Source organism: Bombina bombina, chromosome 6 (assembly GCF_027579735.1).
Source record: "Bombina bombina isolate aBomBom1 chromosome 6, aBomBom1.pri, whole genome shotgun sequence".
Lineage (NCBI taxonomy): Eukaryota > Metazoa > Chordata > Amphibia > Anura > Bombinatoridae > Bombina > Bombina bombina.
The window spans coordinates 1062863309-1062881302 of record NC_069504.1 but is presented as its reverse complement, the minus strand read 5'-3'; the positions used below and the strand labels follow the sequence as shown (position 1 = coordinate 1062881302).

Below are 17994 nucleotides of genomic sequence, written 5' to 3'. Positions count from 1 at the left end.
TGTGTGGTAGTAGGTGCACTCTCACAAACTTCCTTCAAATGCCAGGGTGCTGAATAATACATAAGTATAAATAAATAGGAGACAGCACTCACTGGGCTTAACAAAAGGTGCAGCAGGTGCCTTTTTATTCAGTAATGTTTTGGGGAGTACACCCATTGGTCTGATGAAGGTGTGTATTTACCGAAACGTCACTGAATAAAAGGCACCTGCTGCCCCTTTTGTTAAAGGGACACTGAACCCAATTTTTTTCTTTTGTAATTAAGAAAGAGCATGCAATTTTAAGCAACTTTCTAATTTACTCCTATTATCAATTTTTCTTCGTTCTCTTGCTATCATCATTTGAAAAAGAAGGCATCTAAGCTTTTTTTTGGTTTCAGTACTCTGGACAGCACTTTTTTACAACCCAGGTTGTTCACCAAAAATGGGCGGCATCTAAACTTACATTCTTGCATTTCAAATAAAGATACCAAGAGAATTAAGAAAATTTGATAATAGGAGTAAATTAGAAAGTTGTTTAAAATGTCATGCTCAATCTGAATCACGAAAGAACATTTTTGGGTACAGTGTCCCTTTAAGCCCAGTGAGTGCTGTCTCCTATTTATTTATTTATATATATATATATATATATATATATATATATATATATATATATATATATATATATATATATATATATATATATATATATATCTCATGAGATCTTCTCTATAACAATTACTGATTTAGCTGCCTATAAAGAATGTTGTCATCCAACATGTCAGTGACAGGTGAGTGGCAAAAAGCAGCTACAAACCAATAAATATCTCCATATTAACTAACCATATGCATTTAAGGGCCTTACAGTCCTGTATCTTACAGACACAGCTTGTGGTTGCCAGGGAGACTCAGGGTGAGCTGAGCAGGCCTGCGCTGTTTGATAACAACTTGCAGCAACGTTTGTATGACCGCAGGAAATTTCCTGCACCAGAGACTCTTTTTCCTGTGGTGTTGAAGTGCATGGGGAGGGGGAGAATATATGTATTGATGCCTCATTTAACTGATTAATTCCTGTGACACGACAATACATATTTACCAGTCTGTATATTGAATAAAGATATATATTTTTATTCAGGAAGGTGATACTTTATTCAGCAATGTGTTTTTTTTAATTATACATTCTTAAAGGGACATAATACTTATGTGCTAAATCACTTGAAAGTGAGACAGCATATCTGTAAAAAGCTGACAAGAAAATGTCACCTGAACACCTCTTTGTAAAAAAGGAAGATATTTCCCTCACAATTTATTCATCTCAAAATAGTAAGTGCTCAGTGAACAGTTATTCTTTAGTTAAACTGAAATAACATGACTGTACCTTTATATGCCAGATGCATGCTCCCTTGCAAGTCCCAGGACTAGCTTCCTGATTGGCTGCCTTTACAATGGGCTACTGATGAAATTTTGAGGTAAAATATCTTCCTTTTTTTATATTTTCTACTAGACTTTTTACAGCTGTACTGCATCACTTTCAAGGGCTTCAACATGTGGGTGTCATGTCCCTTTTAAATATCTTGGTGTTTGAATATTTTTAGATGAGAATGTAATAGGAGATTACGTTACTGTTTGCCCTCATTACACAATTTTGCATGTATGTTTTGCCATCTCTTTTTTTAAAGTGATATGCACCAATTATCATATAACTGCATGTAATAGACACCAATAGACACTACTATAAAAAAACGTACTTAGAAGCTCCCAGTTTAGCACTGTTGTGAGGTTAGACTGGGATACCCAGTGAAAAGGGCTGAGAAAGTAGGAAGAGCAGACCCCGCCCCCTGCATATTAAAAGACCCTTTATACAAACAAGAGAAACCAGGAATATACATCTAAAACTTTGGGGCTTGGTAAGTAGACCGAAAATCAGCATAATGTTATAAAAAACATGGCATATATAAATGGATCATCTACAAAAACATCTATGGAAAGAAAAATCTAGTGTACAATGTCCCTTTAATTCAGGTTTAGTGCCAGCAGCTTATACACTCTACCCTCTTGACACCGCACTTTGTAGTCACCTTAATGTTCTTTTTCTAATGCATATGAAAGAACAATGTTATTAAAAAATAAAATATAGGTGGACTGTGACACACCCCACACATATAAGGATTATTAAAAAGGGTTATGTCTCTGTTTACATTAAAAAAGAAAGAATATTCAATGTATATCGAAATGCGACAAAGAAAAGTAATGATTTCAGTGTCCCTTTTTAAAGGTTTGCTTTTGCACAAGATTGTAACATTTTTATGTCTGCTGTCCATTCTACGCATACAGTTATTGATTTTTATAGACAGATGAAAAACACAAGGAAACATTCCCCTAGATGTAGACGGTTGTTATTGCTTTGACAAAAAAAAAAATGAGTCAACTGCCTAAAATAGGAAAACAACTGATTTTACTGTTGTTTTCTTCTATAAAGGTAAGACAAGTCCACGGATTCATCCATTACTTGTGGGATATTATCCTTCCCTACAGGAAGTGGCAAAAAGCACCACAGCAGAGCTGTCTATATAGCTCCTCCCTTAGCTCCACCCCCAGTCATTCTCTTTGCATACTCTAAGTACTAGGAAGGGTAAAGTGAAAGAGGTGATAAAATATTAGTTTTTAATTTCTTCAAGCAAGAGTTTGTTATTTTTAATGGTACCGGTGTGTACTATTTACTCTCAGGCAGCAGATGGATGAAGACTGCTGCCTGGAGGATGATGATCTTATCATTTGTAACTAAGGTCCATTGCTGTTCCCACAGAGGCTGAGGAGTACAGCAAACTTCAGTGTGAGGAACGGTTTCATGCTATGCAGCAATGAGGTATGTTCAGTCATATTTTTCTGGAGAGACTGTGTATTTCAGAAAGGCTGACATTATACCCAGGAGGGTAAGGGTAAGCAGTAATCCTAGAGCTAAAAGAAGGGCATTACTTAGCTTGCATATGGGGCCAGTTTCTTATATGATTGACACTGAATGAAATGTTTGTGAGCAAACGTTTTTTTTTGGTGAGGGAGTGCTTAAAGTTTTTGTGGGCAATAAACGTTTTTGGGCAACTTTAATAGGACACACATGGCTTAATTTTCGGGTCTTAGGACCCACATGGCTAGTTATAACCGCTCTGGTGCAGTTCTTTAAGGCTGAGGAAACATCGAGTGAGATGGGCGGGGCCTATTTTCACGCCTCAGATGAGCAGTTAGTTTTGTCAGTAAACAGCAAGCTCTAACTTCTGAGGGCCCTGGTGGATGTTTTGGGCCAAATCGAAGCTTTTACCCCACACTTTCGATCCCTGAGGGCAGGAAGGGCCACAGCAGGGCTGTGGCAAGGTGCTGAGAGTGTTTTTTTTCCGGATCTGGGCTAATTTCAATCCGGTTTGGACATTAAGGGGTTAATTGTTAAAATTTTATGTGGTGCAATCTTAACTACCTATAGTGGGTCTACATACAAAATTTTGAAAAAATTGGTGCATGTTTAGACTGTTTTGCAGAACGTGTATACTTTTTTTCTCTGAAAGGCACAGTACCGTTTTTTAAGATTGTTATTTTTTTCACTAAATAAAGTGTTTTCATGCTTGTTTGTATTCATTACTAGCCTGTTCAACATGTCTGACATTGAGGAAAGTCAATGTTCAATATGTTTAGAAGCCATTGTGGAACCTCCACTTAGAATGTGTCCCTCATGCACTGAAAGGTCAATAAATTGTAAAGACCATATTTTAGCTACTAAAAGTATGTTGCAGGATGATTCTCAGTCAGAAGAGAATCAGGTTTTGCCATCTAATTGTCCCCAAGTGTCGCAACCGTTAACGCCCGCACAAGCGACGCAAAGTACTTCTAGTGCATCTAATTCTTTCACCCTGCAAGATATGGCCACAGTTATGAATACTACCCTCACAGAGGTTTTATCTAAGCTGCCTGGGTTGCAGGGGAAGCGCAGTAGGTCTGGTGTGCGAACAAACGCTGAGCCCTCTGACGCTTTATTAGCCATATCCGATATACCCTCACAATGTTCTGAAGCGAGGGATTTGCTGGCTGAGGGAGAGATTTCTGATTCAGGAAATATGTTCCCTCAGACAGATTCAGATATGACGGCTTTTAAATTTAAACTAGAACACCTCCGCTTATTGCTCAGGGAGGTTTTAGCGACTCTGGATGATTGTGACCCTATTGTAGTTCCAGAGAAATAGTGTAAAATGGACAGATTCTTAGAAGTTCCTGCCTACACTGATGTTTTTCTGGTCCCTAAGAGGATTTCGGACATTGTTACTAAGGAGTGGAATAGACCAGGTATTCCGTTCGCTCCCCCTCCTACTTTTAAGAAAATGTTTCCCATATCTGACGCCTTGCGGGACTCGTGGCAGACGGTCCCTAAGGTGGAGGGAGCTATTTCTACCCTGGCTAAGCATACAACTATACCTATCGCGGACAGTTGTGCTTTCAAAGATCCTATGGATAAAAAATTAGAGGGTCTTCTGAAGAAAATATTCTTCTCCAACCTATAGCGTGCATTGTTCCTGTAACTACTGCAGCGTCCTTTTGGTTCGAGGCTCTAGAAGAGGCTCTTCAGGTTAAGACCCCATTAGATGATATTCTGGATAGAATTAGGGCTCTCAATCTAGCTAATTCTTTCATTACAGATGCTGCTTTTCAATAGGCTAAATTAGCGGCGAAGAATTCAGGTTTTGCCATTTTAGTGCGTAGAGCGTTATGGCTTAAGTCCTGGTCTGCTGATGTGTCATCAAAATCTAAGCTTTTAGCCATCCCTTTCAAGGGTAAGACCCTATTCGGGCCTGAACTGAAAGAGATCATTTCAGACATCACTGGAGGGAAAGGCCATGCCCTTCCTCAGGATAAGACGAATAAGATGAGGACCAAACAAAATAATTTTCGTTCCTTTCGGAACTTCAAAGATGGTCCCTCTACCTCTTCCCCTGCTGCAAAGCAAGAGGGGAATTTCGCTCAATCCGTCAGTCTGAAGACCTAACCAGACTTGGAACAAGGGTAAACAGGCCAAGAAGCCCGCTTCTGCCACCAAGACAGCATGAAGGGGTAGCCCCCGATCCGGGACCGTATCTAGTAGGGGGCAGACTTTCTCTCATCGCTCAGGCTTGGGCAAGAGACGTTCAGGACTCCTGGGCTTTAGATATAGTAACCCAGGGGTATCTTCTAGATTTCAAAGATTCTCCCCCAAGGGGGAGATTCCATCTTTCTCAATTGTCTGTAAACCAGACAAAAAGAGAGGCGTTCTTACGCTGTGTAGAGGACCTATATACCATGGGAGTGATCTGCCCAGTTCCGAAAACAGAACAGGGGCAAGGGTTCTACTCCAATCTGTTTGTGGTTCCCAAAAAAGAGGGAACCTTCAGACCAATTTTGGATCTCAAGATCCTAAACAAATTCCTCAGAGTCCCATCCTTCAAGATGGAGACCATTCAGACTATTTTTCCAATGATCCAGGAGGGTCAATATATGACCTCCGTGGACCTAAGGGATGCGTATCTACACATCCCTATCCACAAAGATCATCATCAGTTGCTCAGGTTCGCCTTTCTGGACAAGCATTACCAGTTTGTGGCTCTTCCCTTCGGGTTGGCCACAGCTCCCAGAATTTTCACAAAGGTGCTTGGGTCCCTTCTGGCGGTTCTAAGGCCGCGGGGCATAGCAGTGGCGCCTTATCTGAACGATATCTTCATTCAGGTGTCAACTTACCAACTAGCCAAATCTCACACGTACATCGTGTTGGCTTTTCTAAGATCTCATGGGTGGAAGGTGAACGTACAAAAGAGTTCACTTATCCCTCTTACAAGAGTTCCTTTCCTGGGAACTCTGATAGATTCGGTGGACATGAAAATTTTTCTGACGGAGGTCAGGAAATCAAAGATTTTATCCGTCTGCCGAGCTCTTCATTCCATTCCTCGCCCGCCAGTGGCTCAGTGTATGGAGGTAATCGGCTTAATGGTAGCGGCAATGGACATTCTTGCATCTCAGACCACTGCAACTTTGCATGCTCAAACAGTGGAATGGGGATTATGCAGATTTATCTCCTCAGATAAATCTGGACCAAGAGACCAGAGACTCTCTTCTTTGGTGGTTGTCACAGGATCATCTGTCCAAGGGAATGTGTTCCCGCAGGCCAGCATGGGTCATAGTGACGACGGACGCCAGCCTATTGGGCTGGGGTGCAGTCTGGAATTCCCTGAAAGCACAGGGATTGTGGAGTCAGGAGGAGGCTCTCCTCCTGATAAATATTCTAGAACTGAGAGCGATATTCAACGCGCTTCAGGCGTGGCCTCAGCTGGCGTCGGCCAGATTCATAAGATTCCAGTCGGACAATATCACAATTGTAGCATATATCAATCATCAGGGGGGAACAAAGAGTTCTCTAGCGATGATAGAGGTTACCAAAATAATTCGATGGGCAGAGACTCACTCTTGTCATCTATCAGCAATTTATATCCCAGGAGTGGAGAACTGGGAAGCGGATTTTCTAAGTCGTCAGACTTTTCATCCGGGGGAGTGGGAACTCCATCCGGAGGTGTTTGCACAATTGATTCGGCAATGGGGGACACCAGAATTGGATATGATGGCGTCTCGTCAGAACGCCAAACTTCCTTGTTACGGGTCCAGGTCAAGAGATCCTCAGGCAGTACTGATAGATACTCTAGCAGTACCCTGGTCGTTCAACCTGGCTTATGTGTTTCCACCATTTCCTCTCCTTCCTCGTTTGATTGCCAGAATCGAACAGGAGAGAGCTTTGGTGATTTTGATAGCACCTGCGTGGCCATGCAGGACTTGGTATGCAGACCTGGTGGACATGTCATCTCTTCCACCAAGGACTCTGCCATTGAGACAGGACCTTCTGATTCAAGGTCTGTTCCAGCATCCAAATCTAGTTTCTCTGCGGCTGACTGCTTGGAGATTGAACGCTTGATCTTATCCAAGCGGGGTTTCTTGGAGTCGGTCATAGATACCTTGATTCAGGCTCGAAAGCCTGTCACCAGGAAAATGTATCATAAGATATGGCATAAATATCTTTATTGGTGCAAATCCAAAGGCTACTCATGGAGTAAGATCAGGATTCCTAGGATTTTGTCCTTTCTCCAAGAAGGATTGGAGAAGGGGCTATCAGCTAGTTCCTTAAAGGGACAGATATCTGCTTTATCAATTCTACTGCACAAACGTCTGGCAGATGTTCCAGACGTTCAGTCGTTCTGTCAGGCTTTAGTTAGAATCAAGCCTGTGTTTAAACCTGTTGCTCCGCCATGGAGTTTGAATATAGTTCTTAAGGTTCTTCAAGGGGTTCCGTTTGAACCTATGCATTCCATAGATATTATTAAGCTTCTATCTTGGAAAGTTCTGTTTTTAGTTGCTATCTCTTCGGCTCGAAGAGTTTCTGAACTATCTGCATTGCAATGCGACTCACCTTATCTTGTTTTCCTTGCTGATAAGGTAGTTTTGCGTACCAAACCTGGATTCCTTCCTAAGGTTGTTACTAATAAAATTATTAATCAGGAAATTGTTGTTCCTTCTCTGTGTCCTAATCCTTCCTCTAAGAAGGAGCGTCTATTGCACAACTTGGACGTGGTTCGTGCTTTAAAGTTTTACTTGCAAGCGACCAAAGATTTTCTTCAAACATCTTCTTTGTTGTCTATTCTGGAAAACGTAGAGGGCAAAAAGCTACGACTACCTCTCTTGCCTTTTGGCTGAAAAGCATCATCCGTTTGGCATACGAGACTGCTGGACAGCAGCCTCCTGAAAGGATTACAGCTCACTCTACTAGAGCGGTGGTTTCCACATGGGCTTTTAAAAATGATGCTTCTGTTGAACAGATTTGTAAGGCTGCTTCATACCTTTTCCAAATTTTACAAATTTGCTTCTTCGGAGGCTATTTTTGGGAGAAAGGTTCTTCAAGCAGTGGTGCCTTCTGTTTAACCATCTGTCTTGTCCCTCCCGTTCATCCGTGGACTCGTCTTACCTTTATAGAAGAAAACTAAATTTATGCTTACCTGATAAATTGATTTCTTCTATGGTAAGACGAGTCCACGGCCCGCCCTGTCATTTTAAGACAGATTTTGATTTAAACTCAGTCACCTCTGCACCTTGTAGTTTCTCCTTTTTCTTCCTGTACCTTCGGTCGAATGACTGGGGGGTGGAGCTAAGGGAGGAGCTATATAGACAGCTCTGCTGTGGTGCTCTTTGCCACTTCCTGTAGGGAAGGATAATATCCCACAAGTAATGGATGAATCCGTGGACTCGTCTTACCATAGAAGAAATCAATTTATCAGGTAAGCATAAATTTAGTTTTTATAATAAATGTGTCTGTTTTTCTTAGACCCATAAAGTCAATGCATCATCATTCCAACTAAAAAATGGCATTGAAATATTTAGAAATAGAATTAGTTGTTGCTTTGTGTTTTGTATCCTCTTATGTCTGACATGTAACTGCAGCTAATCCTTTATGTGTGGCCCCACAGGTCTTCCCCCTGTACACTGGACCAGAGAGGACGTGTCACAGTGGTTGCGCTGGGCAGAAAATGAATTCTCATTGCATCCCATTGACAGTAATACATTTGAAATGAATGGAAAAGCCTTGTTGCTTCTAACAAAGGAAGACTTCAAATACCGCTGCCCGCACTCAGGTAAGTAATTAGCATTGGGGTCAGGGGTGTAATTGTAGGGATCTCAGACTTCTCATTCAAGACCAGACCTGCACCACATGCCTTGTAATCAGAATAGGTTTCGCTACAGAGGCCCATAGGGGCCACAGTGTAAGGAAAGTGTATGGATTTGCATTCACAAAAAATGGTGGTAGGGTTTCCAATATTTGTACAGGAAAGATGCAGAAGTGCAGACTAAACAATGGGGAAGGACAACTCACAATCACACAGAAGCTGCTTCTCTCTCTCTCCTATGTGGCTGCTTGCTCAGCTTTTGACAATTTCAATCAGCCAGGCCAGAAAAAGGAACTGTTAAAATAGGGGCCCTGTCACAGACATTGCCCTGGGGCCCAGTAAGATTTAGCATGGTATAGCTTTCATGTAAGTGGCAAGAGTCCATGAGCTAGTGACGTATGGGATATATATTCCTACCAGGAGGGGTCAAAGTTTCCCAAACCTCAAAATGCCTATAAATACACCACCCACCACACTCCTACCTTAGTTTTTCAAACGTTGCCTCCTATGGAGGTGGTGAAGTGAGATGTGCTTGATTTCTTCTATGATAGGCGCTTCTAAGCATTTTGAAGCCCAATTCCTCTCAGAGTACAGTGTTTGTCAGAGGGATGTAAAGGAAGTATTGACTGTTGATTTTATGGTTTCACCCATGGGAAATCTTTTCAAAGGCTCTCTGTAATCGGTCGCAGGGATTCATTCCCTGTCTCTCTTTTCAGATCAACGTTATACTCCTATACCATAACCTCTGCTGATATTTTTCAGTACTGGTTTGACTATCTGCTATATGTGGATGGGTGTCTTCTGGTAAGTATATATCATTTTTTTAAGACACTCTCAGCTATGTTTGGTGCTTTATATTATATTGTAAAGTTTTAAATATATGTGTTTACATATATTTGCCATGAGTCAAGTCTATGTATATTTTCCTTTTTTTCAGACTGTCAGTTTCAGTATGGAAATTATGTTTGGGAAGTTATTTATATTTTTTTCTTACCTGGGGTTCCAGTTCTTTCAATTTGTCTTTGTTTTCCAAAAAAATTTGCACGCAAACTAGGGTTGCGTGGACGCAAAATGCCTTTTTTGTTGCGTCATTCTTGGCGAGAAAAATGTTTTGTCGCGAAGTTGCGCCGATGGTGACGCAAGTCTTGTCATTTCCTGCATCTTTGTTGCGGTTAGTTCTTTTGCCGAAAAGTTGCGCTTTTGATGAAATTTTTTTGTATATTACCCCTCTTCCTTTAATGCTTATTGCTCTCTTTATATCTTAGAGAGCTATGATGCTTGCTTTTTTGCATATTATTTTAGCATAAGCATTTTTTCCCATTCCAGAAACTGCTAAATGAGGAAATTGGATATTTTGTTTAAATGTTATTTTTTTTCTTTTTACATTTTGCAAGATGTCTCAGTCTGATCCTGATGTTGCTGTAGAAACCATGCAGCCTGAACACAGTTCTACCAAAGCTTAAGTGTGTTGTAATTATCTGATGTCACATAATTGAGCTGAAGAAATAACATTTGTCATGACAAGCTGTTGAATGCTGATAATGTTTCTATTAGTACAAATAAATTGTATGTTGTCCCTTCAACGTCTAATATACCTAATATTCCTGCAGATGTAAAGAATTATATTGCTGCAGCTATAGAAAAGGCTATGTCTGCTATTCCGCCTTCAAATAATCGTAAAAGGTCTTTTAAAACTTCTCATAATTCTGATGAAATTTGTATTGACTGACAACATACTGAAGTATCCTCTGCTGATGAGGATCTCTCTGGTTCAGAGGATCCTAAATCAGAATCTGAAATTGACAAATCTTCCTATCTGTTTAAGATTGATTATATTCGTTCTTTGTTGAACGAAGTTTTGGTTACTTTGGGTATTGAAGAGTCTAGTCCTCTTGATAACAAAGCCAGTAAACTTTTACATTCTGTTTTTAAACCTCCAAAGGTTGCTCCTGAGGTTTTTCCTATTCTAGATGCTATCTCTGATATGATTACTAAAGAATGGTCTAAGCCTGGTTCTTCTTTTATTCCTTCTTCTAGGTTTAAGAAGTCATATTCTTTACCTGTGGCTAATTTTAGAGTTTTGGGGAAAAGTCCCTAAAGTTGATGGGGCTATTTCCACTCTTGCCAGACATACTACTATCCCTATAGAAGATAGTACTTCTTTTAAGGATACTTTAGACAGGAAGATTGAATCTTATCTCAGAAAAGCTTATTTACATTCTGGCTATATTCTTAGACCTGCCATTTCTATGACTGATGTGGCTGCTGCTTCAACTTTTTAGTTGGATAGTTTAGCTCATCGGGTAGAAGATCCTGATTTGTCTAGCATTGTTCTTCTGCTTCAACATGCTAATCATTTAATTTGTGATGCTATATTTGATCTATGTCTTTAGCTAGAAGAGCTTTATCGCTTAAATCTTGGAATGCTGACATGGTGTCTAAATCTAGATTACTATCTCTATCTTTCCAGGGTAAGAATTTATTTGGTTCTCAATTGGATTCTATTATTTCCACTATCACTGGGGGGAAGGGAGTTTTTCTACCCCAAGATAAAAAGTCTAAGGGTAAATTTAAGGCTCCTAATCGTTTTTGTTCCTTTCGTCAGAATAGAGAACAAAAAACACTCCTTCCCGGGGGGCGGAGCCGGCCGTCGGAGAACATGGCCGCAATAGCTTAAAGCTCCGTGAAGGATCTTTCTGGTGGGCGCTAAAAACAACTTAAAAGAGCGAAAACACGGATGTAAACACTGGCTATATGTGAATTAAACACCCGGTGAGCAAGCGAAGGAGACAAATCAAGGCAACAGCACCGTTTCTAATATCTCCAGTCCCGAGGTAACTCTCAACCGCGGCAAGTATCAGAGTGCAACCCGAGGCCAGGCCTATGCTACAGAGCTGCTCCGGAGACGACTTTGAAATTTATAACAGCGGACACGTAGACCGGCTCGGAAGTATTCAGCAATTAAATTGCGTGAGGTGAGACAGTTATTAAGAGACTAACCTTAATCTGAAAAAGGAGTGGAGAGGCTGTTAATAACCCTTTCTAACCACTGTTGAACACCATATATTATTAATTGATAGTAACGGCCACTGCACATAAAACTGACTTGGCTACATTACTGAACCTGCTAGTCTTACGCAGTGATTAATATACATAGACTGATATGAAATACCACAAGGCCCTACGAAAATAATACTAACTGCGTCACAGCATTCAGTCAGGATATCAGAGGAGGAAGCCACCTGCAAACTGCAACTCTCACCATGACAAGTAAGCGCCCGCAGCGCGTGGATAAACACCCTAAAGGGCCAAACATAAATGGGGGAAAGCTAAACAATTTCTTTAAACCCTGTGAAACAGCTTCCTCTGAAGACCTTGACCCCTCTATGCTGACCAATATAGGAGACAAAGACAGCCCATTACTGAACATGGGAGGCAATGATAATAATTGCACTATAACAAGGGCTGATCTGAAGGCTCTTCCCTCTAAGGAGGATTTTTCTTCGTTCATGAATCAAGTAAGCAGGGTTATAAAAGAAGGCCTGGCAGACATTAAAAAAGATGTGGCAGATTTGGGGAACAGGGTTATGCAAATAGAGGAGCAGGTGGAGGAAAACACACAATCAGCCATGTCCATGACCACAGAGATACAATACCAAAATTCGACCATTATACAGCTGCAAGAACAGGTGGAGGACCTAGACAATAGAGGTCGCCGCCAAAACCTACGAATTCGTGGGGTTCCAGAGGAGATTCAAGCTGCCCAGATCCCATCATATCTTCAAAACCTATTCAAATTCCTACTACGAATGGAAGGAGATGAGAGAGTCAGCCTGGATAGAGCGCATAGGGCATTAAGACCTAAGCCAGCAGCAACAGCACCTCCCAGAGATATCGTACTTAGGTGCCACAAGTACACAGACAAAGAAAGGATAATACAGGCGGCCAGAAAGCAAACACCAATAACCTTTGGAGAAGACTCACTTCAGATCTTTGCAGACCTCAGCCCTATTACTTTGGCGAAAAGAAAAGAAGCGAGGTACTTAACATTGCACCTGAGAGACTTAAACATACCCTATAGATGGGGATTTCCCTTTTCAATCAGAGTCAACAAAGGTGACAAGACCTACATTTACAAAGACGCAGAGGATTTGGAGCCTTTTTGCGCTCAATTGAACATTCCCCAGCCTGCTCTACCAAAGCTCACTGATGACAGAAATGATCGCCATTTACAAAAAACATCAGTCCCTAAGCCTCAAAGACAAGATTGGTCTCTGGTGGCAAAGAAGAGACGGAAACCATCTTCCCCTCAAGCAGATACACCGGGTCATTCACAGGACTCTTCCTGAACTTTAGCATTAATCACCAGTGTGAAAGAATAAGTATTATCTCTTGCTCAAAAATTTAGAATGCTGAATTGATAACCCTAATTAGTTGTTATTTCACAAATGTTATGCTTATTATTCAAATAGCCCACCTAGAAAGATAGGCATCTCTAAGTGCCTACTAACCCCCCCCCCCACTTTTTCACGGAATTGGATATGGATGTAACGATCTCCCGGGTCACCATACTGGCCAGGCGGTTGTTCCATAGACTAATTCCCTTGGTTAAGGATTTGTTTAGTTTATTGTGTTTTCATTCTATTTACTGTTGTGCATGTTCTAACTTTGTGCTCACATTTTCTAGTGTACCAACTGCTGACAATATGTGCCTTTTGTTTATCTCATCAAGCATCTTCTTTTTCTATGTAACCCTTTGTGTTCGGGAGGGGACCTCCGGGGCAACTCAGGTAAGCTCAAAAAACCACTACAGTTCACACATTAGACACCAGGAGAATGGCTGATCCTCTGATTAATATTGTTACCTAAAACGTTAAGGGATTAAACTCTCCCACAAAACGTTCCATAGCCATGAAAGCCTTAGCGAAACATAAAGATTCCATAATACTATTGCAGGAGACCCATTTTGTTAATGGGGAGGAACCCAAATTTAAATCAAAAGAGTTCCCAACGGGGTATTTTAACTCTCATAATGCTAAAAAGAACGGGGTGGGAATCCTGTTTCATAGGAGTATACACTTTCAACTACTAAATAAATTAACTGACGCTGAGGGTAGAATCCTTCTGTTAGTGGGGCTCTTATACAACAAACCAATCACAATAGTAAATGTCTACGCCCCCAATAGCAGACGGCAAAAATTTTACAAACACCTTCTAGACTTAATTTTAGAACACAAGAAAGGTCTTCTGATACTGGGAGGAGATATGAATGTGACAATAGACTCCACACTGGACACCTCTAAAGGTTCACCCCTCTCTGAAACGAGACCCCCGAACGCAGTCCTTAAATGCTTAGAGGTCCTAGGATTATTAGATACCTGGCGCATCTTACACCCTACTCAGAGGAACTACACGTTCTACTCCCACCCATGGACGGTATACACTCGTATAGACCACCTCTACTTAGACAGGGCATACATATCACAACTTAGGGAAGCAGACATAACACCCACGGTTTGGTCAGACCACTCAGCGGTTTCCATGCAACTGGTCTGGCCAAACAAACCGAATACACAATTCCTGTGGAGACTAGATAATTCCCTAATCCACTACCCAACCTCAGAGAAACACATTCACCAAGCGTTGACGGAATATTTCCAAGTTAACCAGACACCAGGGATGGCTCCAGAATGCTTGTGGGAGGCACACAAAGCTGTGATCAGGGGGGAATGTATTAAACTGTCAACTCACAGAAGGAGGTTGTACAATTCTGAAATAAATAGATTAACTTCTCAAATATACCGCTTAGAATTACAACATAAAAATAATCCTAAGGGTCATACAGAATATACTAACCTAATGAAGAGTAGACAAGAACTAAATGCCATTTTAACGAAAGAATCCCAGAGGAAAGCCCTCTCACTTAGAAAGACGTACTTTTATGAGAGCAACAGGTCAGGTCCTTTCTTAGCAAAATTACTAAAGGCCCAAACAAGAGCCTCCCAAATAGATAAACTCCACACCCCGGACAACAGACCTATATACGACAGCAAAGAAATAGCTAACCTCTTTGGGGACTATTATGCTAAGCTCTACAACTTAGAATCAGACACCTCTCCAGAACATCAGAATAGAATGAGAGAGTACATCGAGCAGGCTAATCTCCCTAAACTGTCCCAATCACAAATTGATAAATTGGATAGCCCCATATCAAAACAAGAAATACTAAAAACAATAAAAGAGCTCCCCACAGGCAAAAGCCCAGGACCGGACGGTTTTACAAACATCTATTACAAGAAGTTCAGGCACATTCTAGCTCCCCATCTTCTTTCTCTTTTTCACTCACTGGATGAGACAAACAGTCTGCCCACTAATTCTTTATTAGCGCATATAACAGTAATACCCAAACCAGGTAAACCTACAACAGAACCAAGCAATTATCGCCCAATATCACTCCTAAACACAGATGTAAAGATATGGGGGAAGATACTATCAAATAGACTTAATGAAATTATACAAGACATAATTCATACAGACCAAGTAGGATTTGTCCCTAGGAGAGAGGCAAGGGACAACACCATTAGAGTGTTGTCATTAATGAATTATGCCAAACAAAATAACATACCAGCGGTCCTATTAGCTATGGATGCCGAAAAGGCGTTCGATCGCATAAATTGGGGATTTCTAAAAGAAACGCTTTTAACGATCGGCTTTGGTCCTGCAATAATATCGCGAATATTCAGTCTCTACACCTACCCTTCTGCCCAGATCAAGGTGAATGGAGTACTATCAAACACGTTTAAAATCAGAAATGGGACACGACAGGGCTGCCCGCTTTCTCCCACCCTATTCATATTAATGATGGAAGTGTTTGCAGCCAGAGTTAGAGCAGACCCAAACATCCAGGGAATAACAATAGGCCCACATGATTTTAAAATCGCCTTATACGCGGACGACGTCCTTTTTACAATGACTTCCCCCTCACACTCGATCCCTGCCACTTTGTCGGAAATCGATGAATTTGGTCGCTACTCAAACTTTAAGATAAACTTACAGAAATCAGAAATTCTTAACATTTCTCTTCCCCAAGTAACATTTAGGAATCTATCGTCCATCTGCCCTCTACAGTTCCAATTTAAAACGTTGAAATACCTGGGTATTCAGCTATCACCGGACAAAAAAGTCTTATTTGAGAATAATTATGCCCCCTTACTACATAGCGTTTCGCGTGACCTACAACAATGGGCGACCAAACCCATCTCTTGGTGGGGGAGGATTCAGTGCATAAAAATGACCACTCTCCCAAGAATATTGTATGTTATGCAGACACTTCCCATGCCCCTCCCAAAATGGTATCAGGCTAGACTACAAAAACACATTAACACTTTCATATGGGGAACAAGCAAACCCAGGATCAACAAAGAAACAATGTACAGAACCCTGGCCAATGGAGGCCTGGGCGTCCCTTGTGTCTCAATATATTTGGAAGCGGTCACATTACAGAGGGTATTAGATTGGCATGGAGCGAGGGACTCAAAGGCTTGGGTAGCAATAGACTCGCATACACTGAAGGTCCCCAGGGTGGGTACTCTATGCTGGATACCGAAACATCTAAGGCCCCCACAATGTATGAATCTAGAGATACATAGACAGATGTTTGACTCTTGGGACAAAATAACTGCCACAAAACCACATATCACAGGGATTAGATCACCCCTGTTCCCTATTCCTATCAATGCAGAATTAATAGGGGGTTTAGATAGCGGACAACAACGTCTGACGGAATGGGGCTTTACAACACCACTAAGAGACTTCACACTGAATCGGAAACTTAAACCCAGGGAAGACATTAGAAACATTGCAAACGGTAACTATGCGAGGTGGCTTAAATACCATCAGTTAGCTCACTTCATACACACTTCCCCTCACAGAGCTGACTACCTGAGAGATCTGACAGCCTTTGAGCAACTGTGCCTCAGAGAAGAGACAACACCACACTCTTTATCACTTTCCAGAAAACTGTTACAGACGCCGCAAACCACACAACTTCCCACATATACCACAAAATGGCATCATGACATGGACATAGAACTAGGAACAGAGGAATGGCTAAAGATATTTAAAAACACCAAAAAATCTTCCACATCCCCACAAATAATAGAGCTCAATACTAAAGTCATGATGCGATGGTATCTAACTCCAGCGAGGTTACATTCGATTTACCCAGGTGCGAATGATGGGTGTTGGAGAGGATGTGGGCGGAGAGGGAGTTATATACACATGTGGTGGGAATGCGACAGAGTTCGGCCATTGTGGGAGGGTATAGAGACGCATTTCAGAAGAATACTGACAGATAGTTTCAGATTGACACATAACATAGCTTTACTTAATGTTAAACCAAACATCACATGTACACTGAGACTTACTTTATTGCAAATGGGACTAAATGGTGCTAAGGCCCTGATTGCACACAAATGGAAATCTCCAGACATTCCCTCTATCCCAACATGGAGGATGAAAGTGTCTAGTCTCCTGTCCTTAGAGGAATATGGCTATGTAAAAAGACATAAATTAAACACTTTAGCTGACATACGCTTCATCTGGGAGGAATCATTATCACCATCACAGAGAAGATTAATAGGATAGTTGAGGCTCCGGAGGTCCTCGCCTATATTTCCTATCACCCCATTCCTTACTTTATCTAATGTTATATGATTCAGTTGTTAGCTGAAGAAACTTTTAATCTATAAGACCTACACTTGCCTATGGGTACTCTACTTAGAGAAATTGGTGTGATATTGGATTCAGAGACAATTTATTTTGCACTAGTGAGCACATGAAAAGCTGTGAAAATGTTGAATATTATTTTGTTTTATTTGACTTTGTTTGAAGACTCGTTCAATATCATCATCTGTACTAAATATCAATTTACAGACTTTGAAGTAATGTTCGTAGAAACTTTATCTTGGCTTATTGTCTGTATTGTTGTATGTTTTCCAATAAACAGATGTTATAAAAAAAAAAAAAAACACTCCTTCCCCTAAGGCCTCTGGTTCCAATTGGAGACCATCTTCAAATGGGAATAAAACCAAGCCTTATAAAAAAAACAAATCCAGCCCCCAAGACTGCATGAAGGTGCGGCCCTCAATCCAGTTCAGCTGGTGGGGGGAAGATTGAAATTATTTCAGGACATTTGGACAGATTCTGTTCAGAATCAGTGGATTCCGAATATTGTGTCTCAAGGGTATTGAATAGGTTTCAGAATAAGACCTCCCATGGGAAGATTCTTTCTCATGTTCTAACA

At 41.1% G+C, this 17994-nt stretch overlaps 1 protein-coding gene across 4 annotated transcripts in view; it reads left to right on the top strand.

Annotated features, from left to right (window-relative positions):
- The window catches only part of ETV6 (ETS variant transcription factor 6), a 185415-nt gene that overhangs the window by 98604 nt on the left and 68817 nt on the right, over positions 1-17994 (top strand). For all 4 annotated transcript variants that reach the window (XM_053718919.1, XM_053718918.1, XM_053718920.1 and 1 more), the window contains one exon: positions 8493-8657. In XM_053718919.1, coding sequence (XP_053574894.1) covers positions 8493-8657 — 165 coding nt within the window. The remainder of the gene's footprint in view (positions 1-8492; positions 8658-17994) is intronic.